General features: G+C 36.2%; 1 protein-coding gene across 6 annotated transcripts in view; it reads right to left on the bottom strand.

Moving 5' to 3' along the window:
- Positions 1 to 19,485, bottom strand: part of LOC129360704 (protein diaphanous homolog 2-like) — a 433,378-nt gene that overhangs the window by 145,715 nt on the left and 268,178 nt on the right. For all 6 annotated transcript variants that reach the window (XM_055031073.1, XM_055031078.1, XM_055031077.1 and 3 more), the window contains 2 exons: positions 16,955 to 17,194; positions 10,387 to 10,516 (listed from right to left, as the gene is read on the bottom strand). In XM_055031073.1, coding sequence (XP_054887048.1) covers positions 10,387 to 10,516; positions 16,955 to 17,194 — 370 coding nt within the window. The remainder of the gene's footprint in view (positions 1 to 10,386; positions 10,517 to 16,954; positions 17,195 to 19,485) is intronic.

Genomic DNA, 19,485 nt, shown 5'->3' with positions numbered 1-19,485 from the left:
TTAAGGAATTCAGTGGTTTTCGTTGCTCTTTTGTTTATGTGGGTTGGTTCAGGACTGATTATCTCAAAAGTGGAAAAAAAGTTTATCAATTCCTTTTGCTTAATGTGAATATGCAAATCATATCTGAGCAACAGATGTAAAAAAGGCCCATCGATGACCTTAATGCAGGTCTGCCCAAGTAATGCTGATACAAGAGAATGAAGTCTGCAAGAATTTATGCAGACACAGAAGTGATTTAAATATTTAACTTTTCACTCACTCCATTCTGCAGACTGAACTTTTTTCAACACTATTAATCAATATTTCTAGGTCGACTGGAGTGAGAATTGCTAGCTGTTGGTGATCTGATCATGTTTATGAAACTGAACAAATGAAGAAGAGTTTTGTAAAATGCAAGTCTGGTACTGCAGTGAATAACTAGAGATGCACTGATGTGATAATTTCAAGTTTTGTATTGATATTATGGCTGACAACTGTTATTTACTATTATACATTTCCCTACCCTTTCGACAACATGATAAAAAAACTGCTGACATTGCTTCTCTGTTACATTTAAACACCCCACAACCTCTCACTGTATCACTATGTCACATACACAAATACAAAAAGGCCAACCCTGAAACAGGCACACACACACACACACACACACACACACACACACACACACACACACACACACACACACACACACACACACACACACACACACACACACACGCACGCACGCACGCACGCACGCACGCACGCACGCACACACACACACACACACACACACACACACAAATGACAAGATGGAAATAAGCTTTGGTTATTAGTACTGGAGATTTACAAAATTATCAACATTAGTTTAAACGAATGTTCATGTCAATATTTTGTGCTTCACTTAAAAAGATCAAATGTATTTTAACAGTTTAACCAATTACGACTAATTGGTTTAAAGATATTAACATAATTTAACAATAGTACAATTTAAAAATAAATAATTAGATCCAAGAAGTTCTATGATTTTGCTTTATTTTGTTACTTTTCAATTTTGTATATTGTACGATCAATCATTTTATTAAAAGCCTCGGTAGCAATCTTTGAAAATAAAATGAAGTGAAATTTAAAAACAGACTAACTTAGAATTTATCAAATCATGTTTGTTTAATAGTGACTATTTTCAAATCTTGCTCAATCGGACGTTTCGTTTAAATGCAGAATGACATTTTGACAGCAAACTAAACTTCTATGGGGTTTTTAAAGAATTGGTTGAGATGATGCAAAAGTGTCTGACAAAAACATATCGTTCAACCAACATGAATTCTTGTCAAGTATTAACTGTGAAGAGGTTGGCTGTATTACGATGTTCATGTCAGGGAGTCACTGAAGCCTTGTGAGGTCTCAATAGTGCCTTATCTGGAGGGTGCAGGAATCACTTCAGAGAAACCTCAATTTCCTGCTCATTTGTTCAGCAGCGATCATACCCATTATCATAGAGATCAGAAGAGCTTGACAGATATGAATATATCAGGTCTCCCCTGTGACAACAACTTCAAGGATCCTCGGTATTGGGTGAATCATCCTCCTACTGATTTCTAAGTTCTGCTCTTCAGCCACTTCAGTTTTATTTGGCTCATCCAATGTTAAATGATTTTATCTGTGTATAACGTGAATCAGAATGTTTGATAACGCTTTGACAGGGAAAATGTGTAAATCAGCTCTGGAGGGGATTTAAGATGATCAATTAGCCTGATTATGCCAACATAAACATAGATTTTTGTGCCTGAAAGGTTTTATGTAATTTGATGTCAAAGACTTTCAAATGTAAATATTCAGACCAAGACAGATGTTGGTTTTTAAGTAAAATTTCTGGTCATCTCTGTTTATCTCAGTCATCTTTCCTTCTACCTAAATATTAGGAAAAGGTGTTCCATAAGGCTCTATATTTGGACCATTACTTTTTTTATTTGCATTCATATTGTGGATGTTCTAGAATGTTTGTGATATACCTCTTGATAATGCAGATGATGTTATTTATTTATTCTTCTTCAAATTGAATAAGGATTACCACTTAAACCTTTACGTTCCATATTGAACATATATTTCATAAGTCAAATTAAAACTAGGGTCTATAGGTTTATAGAAAGGAATTTGTTTTTTCAATCAAGATGAGAAAATCACTAGAATGTGAGCTATTATTCTTTGTATTCTATTATGTTGTCTTCAATATCTGCACATAATTTTGCACCGGGAAATTTCAATTTCAATCAGCAAACCTTTTTAAAAAGAACTGCAGCCTCCACTCAGATTTGTATTACATGTTATTTTCCCATCAGTTAAAACAGAACTTGGGAAAACAGCCATTTCCTGCAAGTCTCCTTTTTCCGATTAACAACAAAAAGGTGTGGAGATTTTTTTCACCTGGACAAGTTGAAGCACATTTTAATTTCATGTTTAAAGTTAAGACAATGTCTTACTTTCTTTTCTTTTTTTTTTTTTTTTTTTTACCTTTTTCAGTTAATTTATTGTGTTTCGTATTGTGGTTGTTTTAAAAAAAACATTTTGAAAGTGAAATCTTTTCTCAAAAAGGGTGTCTCATTATTATAGTGATGCTTTTAAAATATCAATATTTTTATTGGGGCTTGACGGGAAATAATTTTCCTCCAAAATGTAATATTGTGAGTCCCAGATTGATCAGTACTGTGATCTTGACCCCCCGATGATTGCTATTTTATCCAACATAGATTCCTTTAAAAAAGTGTGAAAAAATGTGAATAAAGTGAGAGTTGAAACAGGGAAGGCAGAGCAACAGCCACAGTAAAGCCCTTCTATGTGTGTGAAGTGATGCTGTGAGTGCTGTTGTGAATGAAAAATACATTGCAAAGTACTTCATTGAATCCCAATGAGGTTAAAAAGAGTGAAAACCATTTAGAAATCACACAAAAATTTGTCTGTGGTGAATGTATGAATGAATGATATTTCTAAGAAAAAATTTTCAGCAAACAAAAGAAGAAAAAGTTTTTTGATCCGATGAAAATACTTGCCGGATTTCCCCCTTCAAGGGCAAAAAAAAAAGTCATTCTTAGAAGTTTACTGTAGAGAAAAAAGGGCTGCATTTAAAATGGCACTTCCTTCAACACCTCAGTTCATGGAACTATCTCAGCATGGAAAATGGTCTTCTGTGACAGGCTGAATTTCTAGGCTGGCAAAAAGCATTATTCTCACTCCTGGTCCCATTGTCAACCCTCATTGAAATCCGCTGTCACCGACCAGAGCCTGATGCTAAGCAGCGCTGCTGGCCTCCCTGCATGTGTCTATCTCTGTCTACACTTATATAGGCCCGCTAAAGCGGTGGTGTTGGAAATGAGCGGGGGAGGGAAAGTGAGATGGACAGAAAGAACAAAAAGCGAGTGAAAAAGGTGGAAAAAAGGAATAGAGTAGTTGTTATGCTCTCACAATGAACTACTCATCCACCGTGAAGCAAGCGGAGGGGAAAAAAGTGAAATAGAAAGAAAAGCCTCTCCAGAGCTCATCACTCACTCAGCGCTGGTGGAGCTGGACAGGTCTGTTTCCTGTTTCTAATATCTTTCATGTCACACTGTCCATTTAAACTGCTGGTCCTGCCGATCCTGTACTACTACCTCACCCTACTACACCGCTGTATAAATAAACAGATTTTTATTGACTGGAACTAAACAATATTTGATGAATGCAGAGAGGAAATTACTTCATACATAATTCCTAGCTCTCCTCTGGGTTCCTGAATGGCTAAGCTCAGCTCATCCATCAGAATACGTTGTACTTGGGTAGAAACAATAGTTTAGGGTGATCAGTTCGAGTGTTTATATTGTGTATATTTATCATGTTTCTGCAATTTTTGATTTATCCCAGTTTTGGCCACTAAGCTAAATAAAATAGCCAGTTTGCTTAAAGCTAACAGCAGCTAAGCTAAATGATCTATTAATGTGGTAATTGATGAATAGTATAAGAATCAATTCTCCAAAAATTATATGTTTGTAATTTTGTCAAAATTAATAAACATTAATACCGCAAAATAAAGTTTTGTCTTTCGATTGTGACATGGTATTTGGAATATATACCAAGTGTTAATTTGGAAAAAAATTTTTTTACAAAAAATCCAAAATAGTAATCTAGTTTTTAGTCCTAGCCAGGGATGGGTTTCTCCTAAGATTTTCTTTTCTTTTTTTTTTTTTTTTACCAACTTTGTGTGAATCAGTCACGCTATAGTCAATAATCAAAGTTCACTGATAATTTCCCATAACTGTATAGTTTTCTGTTGTTTGAGGTTCATTTTGTTTTGTTAAAATGTCATCACACAGATTATGTGGGTAAGAAAAAGAAAACTTCCTTACTTTCATCTGCTTGCTATTTCTCCTCTAATTAATTGCCATTAAGCTGAAACGCTACACTTCCTCAGGCTTCACACGAATAAAAAGCAAATGGATAACTCCCACTAAGTTTAATAATAACCACCTGAGTCAGACTGTCATTCAAATACTTCAAAAGAAGAAATACCTTTAGTATGACAAATCTAAATGACTGCTAAGTGTGGCATTCATCATATTTCTGTCCTGTGTCTAAAAAGAGAAGTGTGCTGGTATTACTGGCTAAGAAATTCTTGGCTATTCCACAGCAAAAATATTTGTCTTTCAAAATGATGAGATACATGTAGGCTGGGTTTTTCTACAGCAGTAAGTTAATACTTTAAAAAAAATCTGTGGTGTAGAGACTGATTTAGTTTTGTTCATCCACCACTTCATAAATTAAGTGTCATTATTTTACTACACATGTCATACATGCTAAGCATTAAGCATGTTTAATAAAAATCTGCAAACTAAATCTGCCAACAAAACGATACGTTGTAGCTTTTATACCTTTGAAAACCTCTGTCACTAGTACAGGGGAAACATTTAGGTACCATTAAGATGATAGTAAAAGAAAAATCAACGCTAATGGATATCAGTGAAACCCGTGAGTAACAATCTACAATGTTTTTATGGCTCTAGTGACAGAAAAAAGGTAAGGAGAGACAAATACATTTTACAATAAAGCAAACTTATGAGATAGAAGACTTTGTAAATAAAACATTAAGCAAGGTGATTATCATTCTGGATAAAAAATGACCAATCCACTGGATATGTTTCTTTTATTATTATTATTATTATTTTGAAATTACTTTGCTTTAAATGATTTTGTGATGCTGGACACAATCGTATACAAAAAGTTAATCTTGTATTGCTTCTTAAATCTATGTCTCATCTTATGTATCCACCTTTTTAATCTTTTTATGGAAATAATTTGAAATGTTCAACAACAAAAATACACCAGCAAGAACAAACCTGCATACCATGATGGTTCTGAGCACATTTTTTGTAAAACAAAGATGTTTTAGTTCCAGTTATAAACAGTTTGGTGAGGATTTTTTCTAACAAAAGCAACAGAACAGCCGGACTGATTTTTAAATTAAATAATGTTACTTTTTTTTAATTAAAGTTCTACGTTCATGCAAGAGGAAAGTACTTTCCTTGCATCTTTAGTCTAACATAGCAAGGTTAAAATAAACAGCTTAAATGTGAAGACAAGAATATTAAAGATCGTTGCTACATGACAGACACATTTAAAGTAAAGGTCACACTCAGTAAATTTCCTCTATATTTCAGTTAGTATTTATAAATCAGGTGACAAATTTATTGGTTCAGTTAAAAACTTAAAGTAATTGAAGAAATATTTTTCTAAATAAAATAAATTAGTTATAGAACACTTATTTTTAAACCATTAACTTCATAAACACAAAATGAAGTGCTGCTTCTTAACCACCATGATATTTATGTTCAGTTTTAATAATTCAAAGGGATTCTCAAGTGGCTGCTCCTGATTTCAGTGAAATACTCGCTACCCTCTGCCTGCATGAGGGAATATCTTCTGAACCCCACAGCTCCATGCAATTCCACGGAGACCAAAAGACAAATGATCCTTTCTGTGTCCCACCCCATCCAGAAAGCCATTTTGTCTACGTAATGCAGAGCCAAGTACTGCTTCAGAGTTTAAATGGGAAATGGGTACTGCTTTATTATGCTGCAGTGCCTTGAAATGAATGTGGATAATAGATATATTCACAGTGGTATTAATATCCTCAGAGTTCATCTTTTTTTTTTTCTCTCCTCTTTGCTCATTCTCCATTTTCTCTCTCACAAGCTCCAAAGTACTTTGCCCTTGGCTATGCCTTATACTAAATGGATTTATGAGAACATTCGTGTCATATTTCCTTTTTTCCCGGATTGTCAAGACAGATCGTCACTGAGCCACTGATTGAGTGGAATCACCACACAGACTTAGTACCCATTGTCAGTCCCCACATGCTCATCTCTGGGGGAAATTTAACAAGGCAAATTGGTCGATGACACCTCTCTGAAGGCTCAGGGGGTACTATAAAGATGAGGTCAGGGGTATGAAAAGAGTACAGTAGATCCGGCATGCCTCACAGTTACTGTATATTCAAATTGAATGTATCAAACACAACACTAGTAAGAGCTGTAAACAGCTTTCACAGACTCGCAAAAACAGAACAGAATGTTCCTCTTTATTTATGAGCCAATCGAGGAAAAAAAAAAAAAGCTAAATAAATGTTGACATCCACAACTTGTACTTTCATCAATACAAGCAGCTTTCATGCATGGATGGAAGGATATCAAAGAAGCTGCATTTCTGACTGCCAATCTTTAATCAGCACCACTTCGCTGGACAGTAGGTGGGTGTCCCAAGGTCAGCCTGCTTTCTACCACTGATAAATCAACAAGAAATCTTCAAAATCCAAGAAAAAAAAAAGGCAGCTCCTTGTCTCTTTAGTCTGCTGCTCTCACTTTTCATGGATGACTAGCAGTGTTTTTTAGTCTGTTTCTTTATGCCTCTGCTGAGGAGCTTGGACAGCCCATCTGGAAATACTTGTCTGCAGCACGATTTCTGCCAGGGAGAGAGATAGAGACAAAGCAGAAGAGAGAGAGAGAAAGAGTCCTTGCTAATGCGGGATGACTGCCTTGTGACTTATGCAAAAATCTGGTCACAGTGTTAGGTTTTCAGAGGAAACCGTCGCTTCTTTCAGCAACCTCATTTTTCTAATTCTTTTTTTAACTGCTCTTTTACTTCATTTCACAAGTTCCTGCTGTAGATAAACTGTACATACACTAAAAGCGCGTCTGCCCTGAGAGTTTAATCACAGGAAGCAACAGCAAACCTAGACTGGAAACTCATCTTCCTATTTACACACAGATGGAGATGGAAAGTAAACATCACAGACATCCAAAGCACCTAAAACCTTTTGCTAAGGGCTCTACAGTATATGTTTAAAACTGGCAAGCGAAGTGGTGTCTGAGCATGAATGGAGTACATCACTTTGGGAATGAAAGGGGAGAAAATAAGTGTTTTAAATGTGGGGAATCAAGCCTGAATGTGCTGTGAAGTCCCTAATTCTGCAGGTGCATCACAGCAATTGAGGATGTCATCAAATGTTAATTTATTTCATTAAATAAAAATGAAAAACTGAAACTCAGATTCATTGCACAAAGCTACATATTTCAAGCAATTTATTTCTGTTCAATTTGATGATAACAGCTAATGAAACCTTAAAATCTACTTTATTATCCAAGTCCTATGAATAAAGGGTTTTTAATGTAGAAGCATGATGATATAGACAGCTAACTCGACAACTGACCAGCTTGTAGTGAGTTAAACCCTCACTATATGTTGTCCTTCAGCAGCAATGACAACAAAATGGTATTGCCGAAAAAGCTGGGTGAGGAAAAGTTTAGTGGAAGGAAATGGAGAGGGTGAATGAAAATGAAAACCTCCAACCTCGAGAAAATTGGAAAGCAAAGTCTTGTGATTTTGTTTCGCAAGAGGTGGATTTTATCTGCTGCGAACCATCAAAATTAACAAAAAGAAGCAATTGAAATAAATGTATATTCTAATTATTGACTTACTGAACTTAACTTTTAAATTATATTCTAATTGACTGAGACACACATAAAAATACTGACAAATTAGGAACGTATTAGACCTGTCCAGGGTGTACCCCGCCTCTCGGCCGAAATGTTCGCTGGGGTTAGGCACCAGCACCTTTCCCGTCCCCGCGAGGGACAAGGGTGTTAGAAAATGGATGGATGGAAGAAACATTTTAGTTCTGCTAACCTTTTAAAAGAAATTTGTCCAACTTAAATTACATGATTACTTAAAATAATTGAACTAATTATTCTAGGTGTGTGGAGTTCCATCAGAACTTAGTAATGACGAAGTGATTATTTTAGAAAAACTGCCCTTCATACAGGGAGATTTGAGAGGAGCAGAATCAAAAGAGGAGCCAAAGGCAACATCTAGAAATGCAGGACTTGCTTCCTTGTTAGCCTTCAACTTGCAATCAGACAAGTATGTTCCTCAGTGCAGACAACTGTTGGAGAATGCTGATTTTTGATGGAATAACTAAACAAAAAGCTGACATAAAAAACTATTTCTTTAGAAAAACTATGAAGTGGAGCCACTTGGAGCAATCAATCAAGATGGACGAAGTATAATTTTCTAAATTATCCTGGGCTGATTGCACATTTAAATCACATGCATTAATTGTTTAATATTTGCAAGGGTAGATGACGTTTTGATTAAATCTGACGCATTCTTCATAGAAATTGTCCTTTAGATGCAGTTCTCCCACACCAGCCTTTCAAAATCAACAATCACAAAAACAAACCAAAAAATAAATCACATGAGTGGGTAACAGGCTCAAGGTACAGCAATTTACTTTTTATTGTTTAATCATTCTCTGCTTGTTTGCTTTCCCCATATCAAATGTGCAAAGTGGATACTGTATTGTTTTATAATATTCATGTTGTTAAATGGTGAGAAGAAAAAATATTTTAATGCTATTTTACTCTAATCAGGGTATTTTATCAGTTTTCCAAATAAACAGCAGCTGTGTTTCACATAATAGATGGATATATTAATGAATAAATATGAGTTTTGTTTTTTTTAAATCAGTTCTAAATAAAAATTGTGTGAAAGTTGGATGCAACTCACCAGAAATCAAAAGTTAAGAAAAGTCACTTAAGAAAGCAATTTACCTGAAATTGAGAGTACAGAGTACTGAATGTATTGAGGGTGAAAAAAATGACTCAGGCAATCTAGAGATTTGGATAAATAAGTAAAAGATACGCAAGCAATCTATAACAAGTAAGCAATATTCAGACATGACATGCCTTCTGATCACTGCTGTCATCTGCTCTAATGTGAATCCAGGAAAATAGATTGTTAAATCATTAAGCGCCAACATTTATCAAAGCTGTAGACCTAGAAAAAAGATTAAACAGTACTTGAGTATAACACCTAATTAGTCTGAATGCTATTGGCCCAATCAAGGTCATGTAAAGCTCCTGAAAGCGTCTCACTGAAAAGTTATATGTGATCATTGAGGCACAACTTCTTCACATTTTGTCAACATTGCAAACAATGACACTTATTTTATTTGGATTTTATGTGAAAGATGAACACAAAGTAGTAGAGTAGAAATTTTGAAGAGGAAAGAAAATAACTTGACTTCGGGTTCATTCTTCGTTGTGAAACAACTCCAGTTCAGTCGGGTCACACAAATAACTTTGGTTTTAAACCTTGCCACCAATTCTCCACTAGATTTAAGTTTGGACTTTATCTAGACCAAGTCAACACATGAATAGATTTATCAAAGTAACCTAAAATGGCTTTAAACATGGATGTAGCATGACAAAACGTACAAAGGTTAAAAGATGTGAATATTTTTGGATGCCGCTGCATGTGTTGTGTGTGCAAGATAGTTCCCTTCTCTTTAAATAGCTGCCGAGTTCAGGTATTTATTTTCTGGGTTCAGTTGATTAACAGGTTTCTTATGATTCCAAATGTGATCATACACACATCCTTCTATCCAAAATGCTTGAAGACTATTTCAGTTGACTAGCACAATGGCTGGCAGCCTCAGTCAAGTGCATAATTAGTTGAATTAGATTAAATGACCAATTAAGAGACTAACAAAGTAAATAAGCCTGAGGGGATTCCTCCGAACGCCGGAGAAAGGAATTAAAGTGGAATTAGATTATTGACGGGGAGAATGACAGCACGGTCCGACTAAACAGCTCTATTTCTGTCACACACGGAGATGGCTAGCTGTCGTCGAGGGAAATGTGCACATGGTGCACGTGGAAGGATTTAATGTGCTAAAAATATAGTGTAATAAAAGAAATAATGGAAAAAGTGAGCTCATATTTGTATTTTGTTCGATTTCTGCACAGTGAAGACGTTTTCCTATCCCAGAAACACATATCGTATCCTGTGGAACACAACTTAGCTCGTATGAACAGAGAAGCCTACCTTTGCTGGCACTCTCCACATGTTCCAGCTCATCTGGAAACTTCAAAATCTCTGGGTGATTCTCTTCGCACTTCTCAGCCAGGAAATGGAGAAGTGTTGTGTTGTGACTGATGGATTTAGTGTCTCGTAGCTGGAAGAAAAAAATAAAAAGAATACATATTCAATCACAGTTTTTGCAGGTAAAAAAAAAAACTTTAAAAAAATGTAATCGATGAATGAATAGAAAAAAATCTACTGGTATGTCAGTAAAATTCCCCACTTTACAGTCTGACGCATTTCACTTCTACTGTGCAAACACTGATTCATGTTGCAGGAGGAACCTGTTTTAGGTTCCAACTGATCAATAATGTGCTTGGAGTCTGCTTTTACAAAATAATAAAAATAAAAATTATCTGGCACAAGATGAAATAGTGGTCAGTGGTAATAATTTTAGCGCTCACTGATGTGATTTAACACAACAAAAGTTCTACATAGCATCTCAAACTTGGGAGAAAGTGAAAAGTACACCACCGTATCAGCGGAGCACCTGTTTGTGTGATTCTTCACATCAGCACGTAGAAAACTTGTTCCATATTCATTCCCCACCGTGGCTGCAATGCAGTTCGAATGGCATGCTGGGAAAGCTAATTAGCACAACACACCTCAGTGTTCTTGCACTGAGGATATCTGTGTGGTAAACAAGGTGCAGTTGGAGATGCCCACGCATGTGCACACAATAGATGTGCTAATTAACACACATTTAGGTAATACTGAAACAATTACAGGATACACATACTGTAACAGTGAGGATCTGACAGTTTGTCCTGTCTGATAGTTATTGGGAGAGCTGCGAGTTACTTTCACGAAAATGAATTTTGGGTTTGTTCACCTTCCAACAAAATCATTGCTTCTCGCGCACGTCTCTCATAAGTATCAGAAACCATTTGATTCACAAACAGAGCGCTTACGGAAACAGTAGCGAAGAGTTGAGTGCATAAACAGGTTTTATTGCCTCAAGCTTCACTGACAAAATATGAATGAGTGAGCTCAGCTGGTGCTCATACACACCGCAGTTTCATTAAGAGCAGGGGGCGAGCTTACACTGGTGTTTCAGGTAATATGGATTAATTAAAATTAGTCAGTGAAATTTAAAAATATGGATAATGTGAGGTGAGTTGGTTCCTATCAAAATACACGAATATTCAAATGAAACAATTGAAAAAGTATAGTTTTCTTTGTTTTCATGGTATTTAGCAACTTCCCTAGAACAGAAAAATGAAGGGTTGATGATGCTCATTTCAAAAGAGAAATATTATGATCTGTCAGAACATTTTAAATGAAAATATATTTAGTATTTTGATTATTTAATAATTTACGTCAGTTTCACTATACAATCTACACACAGCCTCTTAAAGAGTAGCAAATCAGGATAAAAACAGAGAGGCTGATGTTTGCAGAGCAAGTTGTAGAAGTCCAATGTTATTTTTTGTTTAGTTCTTTTGCGTAGACATTCATACTACTAATTTAATGTGACCACAATCAGGCTTCTGTGAGAACAGGTGAAGACCCCAAAGCGACTGAAGCCACACAGCAGAGTGCGGTTTAGGGAGGTAATGACGGATGCCGCCATCTGTAGCTTAATTTAAAAGTTTTTCAGCAATGGGAAACAGCAGTATTGTCAGAAGATCATAAGTGTACGAAGAAAGCTAAGAAAAGAAAAGGAAGTTAAACGTCGGCACTGCTAGCTGGAGCCATTGTTTATCTCCAGATTTACCCCGTCTGGCTTCTTCTTCTGGTGCAGAATTATGACGCATGTCTCACATCAATGACTAGAAAGTCAGACAAAGTGCGACATGGCCGTTCTGACTGCAGACACTTTGAAAACTCTTGAATATGTATCTGATTTAGTTCCACATCTGACAGTAAAATAAATCAAAAAATGGGATTTGGGTGATTCAGACTGCCATGAAGAAGTCAGGTATGGGTTGAATATGAGCAAAAAGGAAATTAAATTTGGATCAATTTCTCCTGTGAAGTTCACGTATAAAATTATTCATACAGGTCTGGTCTTTGAATAGGCCATTCTAACATCTGAATTTGATTTAATATAAATCAATCTAGTGCAGGTCTGGCTTTATGTTTCAGGTTTCTGTTCAAAAGAACAAATTTTCTTTTAAACTATTCCCACTGTTAATTGCTGATGTTCCCAAAAACTCTCACCAGCATGATTCTGCCATTACCATGCTTCATGGTGGATTACATGTGTTGAGGGGAATGGTCAGTGCTCCCATCTCCATTACACAAAGAGTTCATTTTGTTGTCATCTGTCCACCTTCTTCCATGTTGTGTTCTGGACATTTGGCAAAGAATCCATGATTTTCCTTCAACTTTATGATTATGTACTACTTTTTGTCAAACACTTAACACCTCAATAAAGTTCACTGAAGTATGTGTCTGCAATTAGGGCTGCACAATATATTGCAAATAACGTCCCAAGATCACTGCAAGCAATATGCATATCGCTGAGCTTCCAACAACTCAATAAAAGTTAGATAAAGTTATTTAAGTACCGCACCTTCAGGCTCTGCATCTTGGTAATATATTTGGTGACACTAGTTGTTTAATGCACCATAAAAAAAAGTTTTAGAAGGTAAAGAGATAAAGTCTTGAAGTCATTAAGAAACTACAACTAAGTTGTTTGAATGCCAAAACATCAGACCAGAAGCAACTGTTTCAATAAAACGTTGTTGTCGGGATGTAAATAATGATTTTCTTTGTTTTCTTTCCCCAGAAGCTGGAAAGACTACTCAGTATCTGTGGCTTGTTTTGGTACGAGTCCAAAGAATAGACACTTAGAAACTTTGTTTATTAATCGGAAATTGTTATCCTGACATTCATCAGCATTATTGCAGGTCTTCCTAATATTGTGCAGCCAAAACTCTACAAAGTCAGAGCAGTGTGAATGCTTTGGGAAGGCACCACAAGAGCACATGCAGGCCAGTCAAGCAACTATGGCTTTTTCAACGTGGCACACTGGATTTTAATTAGGGGTGTCAGAGTAACGTGGTAGAAATATGAGACCATACCACACCACTTTTATTAGTGAACAGTTTTCCAACCTTAAAGACGCTTTGACGTCATTTCAAACATCCACCCATCAACTTCCAATTTCTTCCGATTTCAAGTTAGCGCTAATTTTGTTAGCCAAAGCTAATATAGTAAACAGTAGATGACAAGCCAATCACAATTTTTACGTCATGTTTAACATCACATGACCTTGACTTCTTGTTTTGCTAATAATTTTGAGTTTTTTAAAAATATTGTTATACATAATTGATTTTACATATACATCTCTTGCTGCTTCGAGATGTGTATGTACATGTCGTACAGCAACAATGGATCCTTTTTAATGTTGTGCTTTTGTATAAGGAGGCCATTATTTATGTCACATGTTCCGAGCATCAGCAACCACTAACTTCATCCTGAGTGACTTTCTCTGCACCTCTATCAACTTTTTCCCATTTGTATACGACATAATAACAGAAAACAAAGGCTGTTGTCACAAGATGTCACATCTCATCTTACTTTAATGGAACAACTAGAAGGGCTGTGTAAAACATTTCAATTTCAAATAAAGATTTTCATTGGATGTTGACTGAAAAACAATAGCCCACTGTTTTGTTTTTTGGCAACAAAACACACCAGGGATATGATTCAATTCACAGCATAAGCAGCCTGGAGGTAAAATTATTCTAAATCCTTCACTAGTGAGTGCAACACATTCATTTAGAAGATAATTTAGAAAGTTAAGCTACATTAGAAGAAAATAAGTCTCCCTATTAGCATATTTATCACTTAAAAATAAAAAAATAAAGCAGAAATTAATGGCAAAGAAAGATGTGTAGGAAAAGGAAATCCTCATATTAGCATCATTGTTGATTTGTCAACTTAATTCCCAATACCAAGACAGCAGAAGAGAACAAATATGTTGTATTGCTGTTTATGAAGCTGTATGAGTAAAAGGAATATAAATGTTGTATTTGCATAAATTTACAAATATTGCAACACTGGTTCTGTTTATATGAGAGAGACAGATGTAGCTTCAGCCAAAGCCCAGTATAGATGGATTTGCTATCATTAGGAAGTGCATAATGAGTCTGGTGATTCTTGCAGTTATTTAAAGTTAAAAGACAGATATTCCTTTAAACAAGCTGATGTACTAATTCTGGGTATATGGCTCCCTGTCACACACTCAAGAACTAAATTAAAAGACTGACTGTTTTTCTGAACTTGAACTGAACATGAATCATTGCCATTTGGTGTTCAGTTATTGATCGGAGCTGATAAACATTCTCTCCCTTCCCAATTAAAGGGAGAAATAAAATGGAAGAACACAATTACTTGTTCATTTCTTTGATATCTTTGAAAAATTGCATTGAAATATATTTTTAAACTACTATATTAATGTGAATATCAACATATATTTTCACCTGATTTTTTGTTGTTGTAAAATACACATTTATGAAGATACACCTGTGCATACATGGTCAATTTTTAATAGCAATCCCTATGACTCTTTCTCAGTATAATTTCTCTACAGCTATTTTTCTTTGCATTAGACTCTGCTCTCCGTTTCCCCTATCTAAACGTCACTGAGACATTTTCAATAGTGAGAATGTCTCACATAGAGGATTTTCGGTTTAGTGCAAGTGTTTTTTTAGCGACTGGGAGAGCTTCATTCCAGACATGATTCTCTGGGCATTCTTCCGTGGCCAGGAGTGGAGAGGGCTTATGAGAACAGGCTCGCTTTCAGAAAACTTTTCATTCCTCATAAAACCAAAATTAAAGCAGAGGAACTAAACATCGAAGGCGAAGGTGGGCCAGAAGGGGCCCTTCCCCCCTGCACATTCCCATCATCAACCTCCTCGCTGATGAGCGCATTAGGTACCCTAGACCTGACACCCAGGGGGCCATTTACTTGATTGACTAAAGTGAGAAAGCATACTTTTTCTTTCTTGTCCATCAATAATGGCCCAATCAGCCCCCCGAGGCGTTTACCGGCTCTACACCAACACTCCACGCTGATTCACTCGACTTGCATGAATACTACACTGCCTTCATCACAGGAGAGCTTTTTCTTCATCATCCAAACAGGCTTTAAATCTGCATTGAATTGAGGGAGTCTTCACAATGCATTCATTGCTCTTTCATCAGGGTTTTCCACCCATAAGTCCAAGCAAAGGCTGCGAAGAGAACTGTTTATTTCTGTTCAATTGTTTGGTTAAACATCATGCAGTGAAAAAGACAAACGTAGGTTCTCAAACCTTGAAAACCAAACTTCTGTCTGATCTGAGAAGCTTGGGGGAAATGAGCCCTCAAGCAGAACTGAGAAAACACAAATGCATGCTGCAAACAAAAACTAGTTAAATTTTTATGTAAAAGCAAGTGCAAGATATGAAGTTCATGTATGTTACATATTAGATTGGTAGACTTTAAACTTCTCCACAACAGGGTAGTGTTGGCACAAATGGGGCTGAACAGATACACATACATAGTTTTTGTTTCATCTTCCCTTCTGCCTGACTACATACTTTACCTTTAATCACATAAAATCCAATTTTGTAGGACTTGTAATGACTTTCTGTATGCCAGCATTGTATGCTCAAATTGGCTTTATGTCACAAAGTGACATAAAGCAAAACTCTCCTACTTCTGCAACTACTAATTAGATGCTGTACAAATAAGTGTAAACTTTTGCAGATTCTGGTATATATTATGGATGCATTTAGAGTAAAACTGTAATGCCACTTGTCTTAGATGAATATTGAGATGATGAAGTTAAGTAAATGTTTAAATTCTTTTCTATTTGTGGAAGAATGTTATCAATAAAAGTCAAAAACTCTTCAGTACATAAATGTTTAGCGATTTAACTGTCTCACTCCACAAGTCAGCACAAAATGAACTGGTTTTGTCTGATCACTTTAAAAGTAATTATTTAACAAGTTTATGTTTTGAAGCAGAGAGAGCAACAATGTTTAGTTTATTTTACTTCCTCCCGCAACATAATATTTAAATTGTGTTGTGAGTCATAAAAATTGAGTCATCAGAAACTATACGCCTACCTGCAAGCTAACTCGTTCGATGAACTTAGTTTGAAAGGTATTAGAAATCCTGTCAAGTCTGTGGGTATTGAATGTAATGACAAGCTTTTACAACAAGTGTCAGTGGGAAGTATGCTTTTGTTTATTTCAGCATTTTCTTTCTATGCATTTGGATTTGCACACTCACTGAGAGACTCAGTGTGTCTGCCAAATTTAGGATAAATAAAAGTTTTCCTATTAGGTGAATGGAAATTGCTTCTACTGATCTATACATTGAAAACTGAAAACATTGCTGTGTAATGCAGATTTTATCTGATCTACAGTAGCTGCACATTGTATCAAAGTATGTTTGTACATACAAAAACTGCTCTTTTGCATCATAGTAACTGCATATTAATTAGCCGTGTCACAGATGCATTTGAAACAATTCAAAATCAATTTCCAAATGACTTTTCTACAAAGTACTTTCTGTTTTGTCAGAGCCTTACCTTGCACAGGAAGCTGATGTTGAAACCAAACGTCTGTGCGTTCCTTGAGCCAGCATTCATGTAATTGCCGACCAGCAACACAAACTCCAGGAGTTTGCGGAAGCCTTCGCTCTTCTTTACCTCCTCGCAGGCGAACGTCACATTCATGATGTCTGGCCGGATGTTGTTCACCTGCTCCTCGAAAGTCAGCTTGAACAAAATGCCATTGAGACGTGGTCGCAGCAGCTTCACTGAACTCATCTGCAAAGTTAGAGGAAAGTAGGTAGTGAGTAATTTCCAATGGTGGGTTTATTGCCACTAATTCACCAACTGCAACGTTTTTGCTTTGCACTTTAGTATTTTAGCGAACTTTGAAGCAAAAAGTTAGTGCTAATTTACTTGTTTTGTAAAGGTTCAGTTGAATAAAGTTTGTCATTTGTGTTGGGTGAGTGTGTAAGGACAGATTAGATCCTATCAAGGGTCATATACTACGGTGTAGTAGAACTGTGGTATACATTTGAATTCAAGCAAAAAAAGAAAAGAAATAAACAATTTGTTGACTACAGAGGAAATTTGATATGAATGCATACTGTTTGTCACTATCAAGCTATACCTGTCTACCTCATTTGAGAGACCAAAAAAAACAAAAAACACAGCATTAATAAACTTTTGCAATGCACTATGTACTTTGACATATGAATCAATGCCTCACATTTTGTCTTGAACTGTCATCCATTTCTATTCAACTTATTTCCATTCAAATAGTTCAATTTATTGGATTAACTTAGTTTGTTAGATACATAGATTGGCACTGCAAAACCAGTAAATATTCTTCGAGTTTTGTTTTTAAATAGTTTCTCTGTCTTAAATCTCCCCTTAAAAATGGCAAATTGATGTTCACTTTTTCTTTTATGAATGTCGATATTGATTAATTTATTGACATTCACAGAGTCAAGAATATGAATGAATAGCTACAGCTGAACTACAAGGTTTATAGAAAATTTTCCCTTCTAATATTTAACTAATGTTTTGCTGATAATTAGAGAATTTAAGGGCATCAATACAAATACTTATGATCTTCCTGCACAAATGTTAGGAGTGCACATTCAAACAGATCAGCACCCAGAGTCCAACCTCACAAGAACTGATTTACACACAATAAGCAGGAATCACGTTGAAAGCCAGCGTGTTGGTGACAGCTGAGGAAGAGGAAAGCTGGAACATCTGTTATTTCCCAGGGGAACTAAAAATCTCTGCAGTGAGGAGCGACTTGATTAGTAAAGGGTTTTGTGATCACAACATAGGTGAGCTCAAGAGGTAAAGTGCAACCCCGTGCTTCGTTCCATCTTCTAAAAACACGAGAAGAAAGCTTTTGATGAGTGAAAAGAAGTACTATATCTGGATGAAACACGTCTGCACTCTTCAGGTCTGGCTGAACATATGTTTTGTTAAAGTATACAGTGTACTTCTATGATCTTATTGAGAAGATTACTTTAAAGGTAACGTCTCTGTTTTTCACTCCAGGGCAGTCATTCAGTAAATGGATGAAAAGAGCTGTTAATTAAAAAGTAATTAGAGCTGTAGCTAAATGGAAAGGTCAGAGACAATGTTGAAGATTCACTTCCCTTCTCAGATTCCAGTCAATCACATGAGTGTGTTAACCCCAGTAAAACCAGTAGAAAAATATAGCACTTACCTGGATATGAATGCTGCTCATTTGAGGCTTTTGTTTGTTTTTTTAACTGTTCTATTTGTGGCATTGAAAATGTGAACAACAAGCAACTTCAATGCAATAAATACAAAAGTGGTGCACAAGTTTAAAACTAATGAGGATTTTTTTCTGAATCAAACAGGTTCAAACTACATGCAACCACACAATGCCAAAACGTCCTTTAGCACAGTCGTCCCCAATCCCCGGTACCGGTACGCGGCCCAACTGGTACAGGGCCGCACAAGAAAAAATTAAATATTTCCATTCTATGTATTATCTGAGTCTGAAGGATCTTTTATTTTGAAAATCCTTTAACCGGATTCTCTCAGTTACGTTTTGTGCAACAAAATTGAGCAAACAAGCAGCAAAATGAGTAAGAAACAGATCAGATGTCTTTGGAAAGTTTCTTTGCAAAGGGGAAAAGGACCAGAGAAGAGACAGGAGAATGGATTTATCCCAGTAGGTGATTCCCACATTCCAAGCTGCTCTGCATAATATGCGGTGACCGGCTCGATAACAAGGCTTCGCCACGAGGAGACCAAAGACGCTGTGCATCAGCAACACTTCGGGTGTCATTGTCTCTCATTACTCCCAGGTTGGATCGTCTCGTTGCAGACAAATAAGCTCGGGTCTCCCATCGATTTTGTCGTTTTTGAGAGTTCAAATTTTCATAAAAATAAAAGGTTCGTTTTTGTGGCGCATCTATATACTATTTTGAAGGGATGTCTAAACATTACCATAGTGACCAAAGTCAGAGAGCGTTAGGGCAGTGGTTGAGACGAGAGGAGAGGAGTAGAGCTTATGAGTCTTAAGTGTGGTTCACTGGGCACGATTTAAGAAT

The sequence above is a fragment of the Poeciliopsis prolifica genome, unplaced genomic scaffold, assembly GCF_027474105.1.
Source record: "Poeciliopsis prolifica strain line A6 unplaced genomic scaffold, Auburn_PproV2 SCAFFOLD006, whole genome shotgun sequence".
In the NCBI taxonomy this organism is placed as follows: domain Eukaryota; kingdom Metazoa; phylum Chordata; class Actinopteri; order Cyprinodontiformes; family Poeciliidae; genus Poeciliopsis; species Poeciliopsis prolifica.
This window is presented reverse-complemented; position numbering and strand designations above follow the sequence as displayed.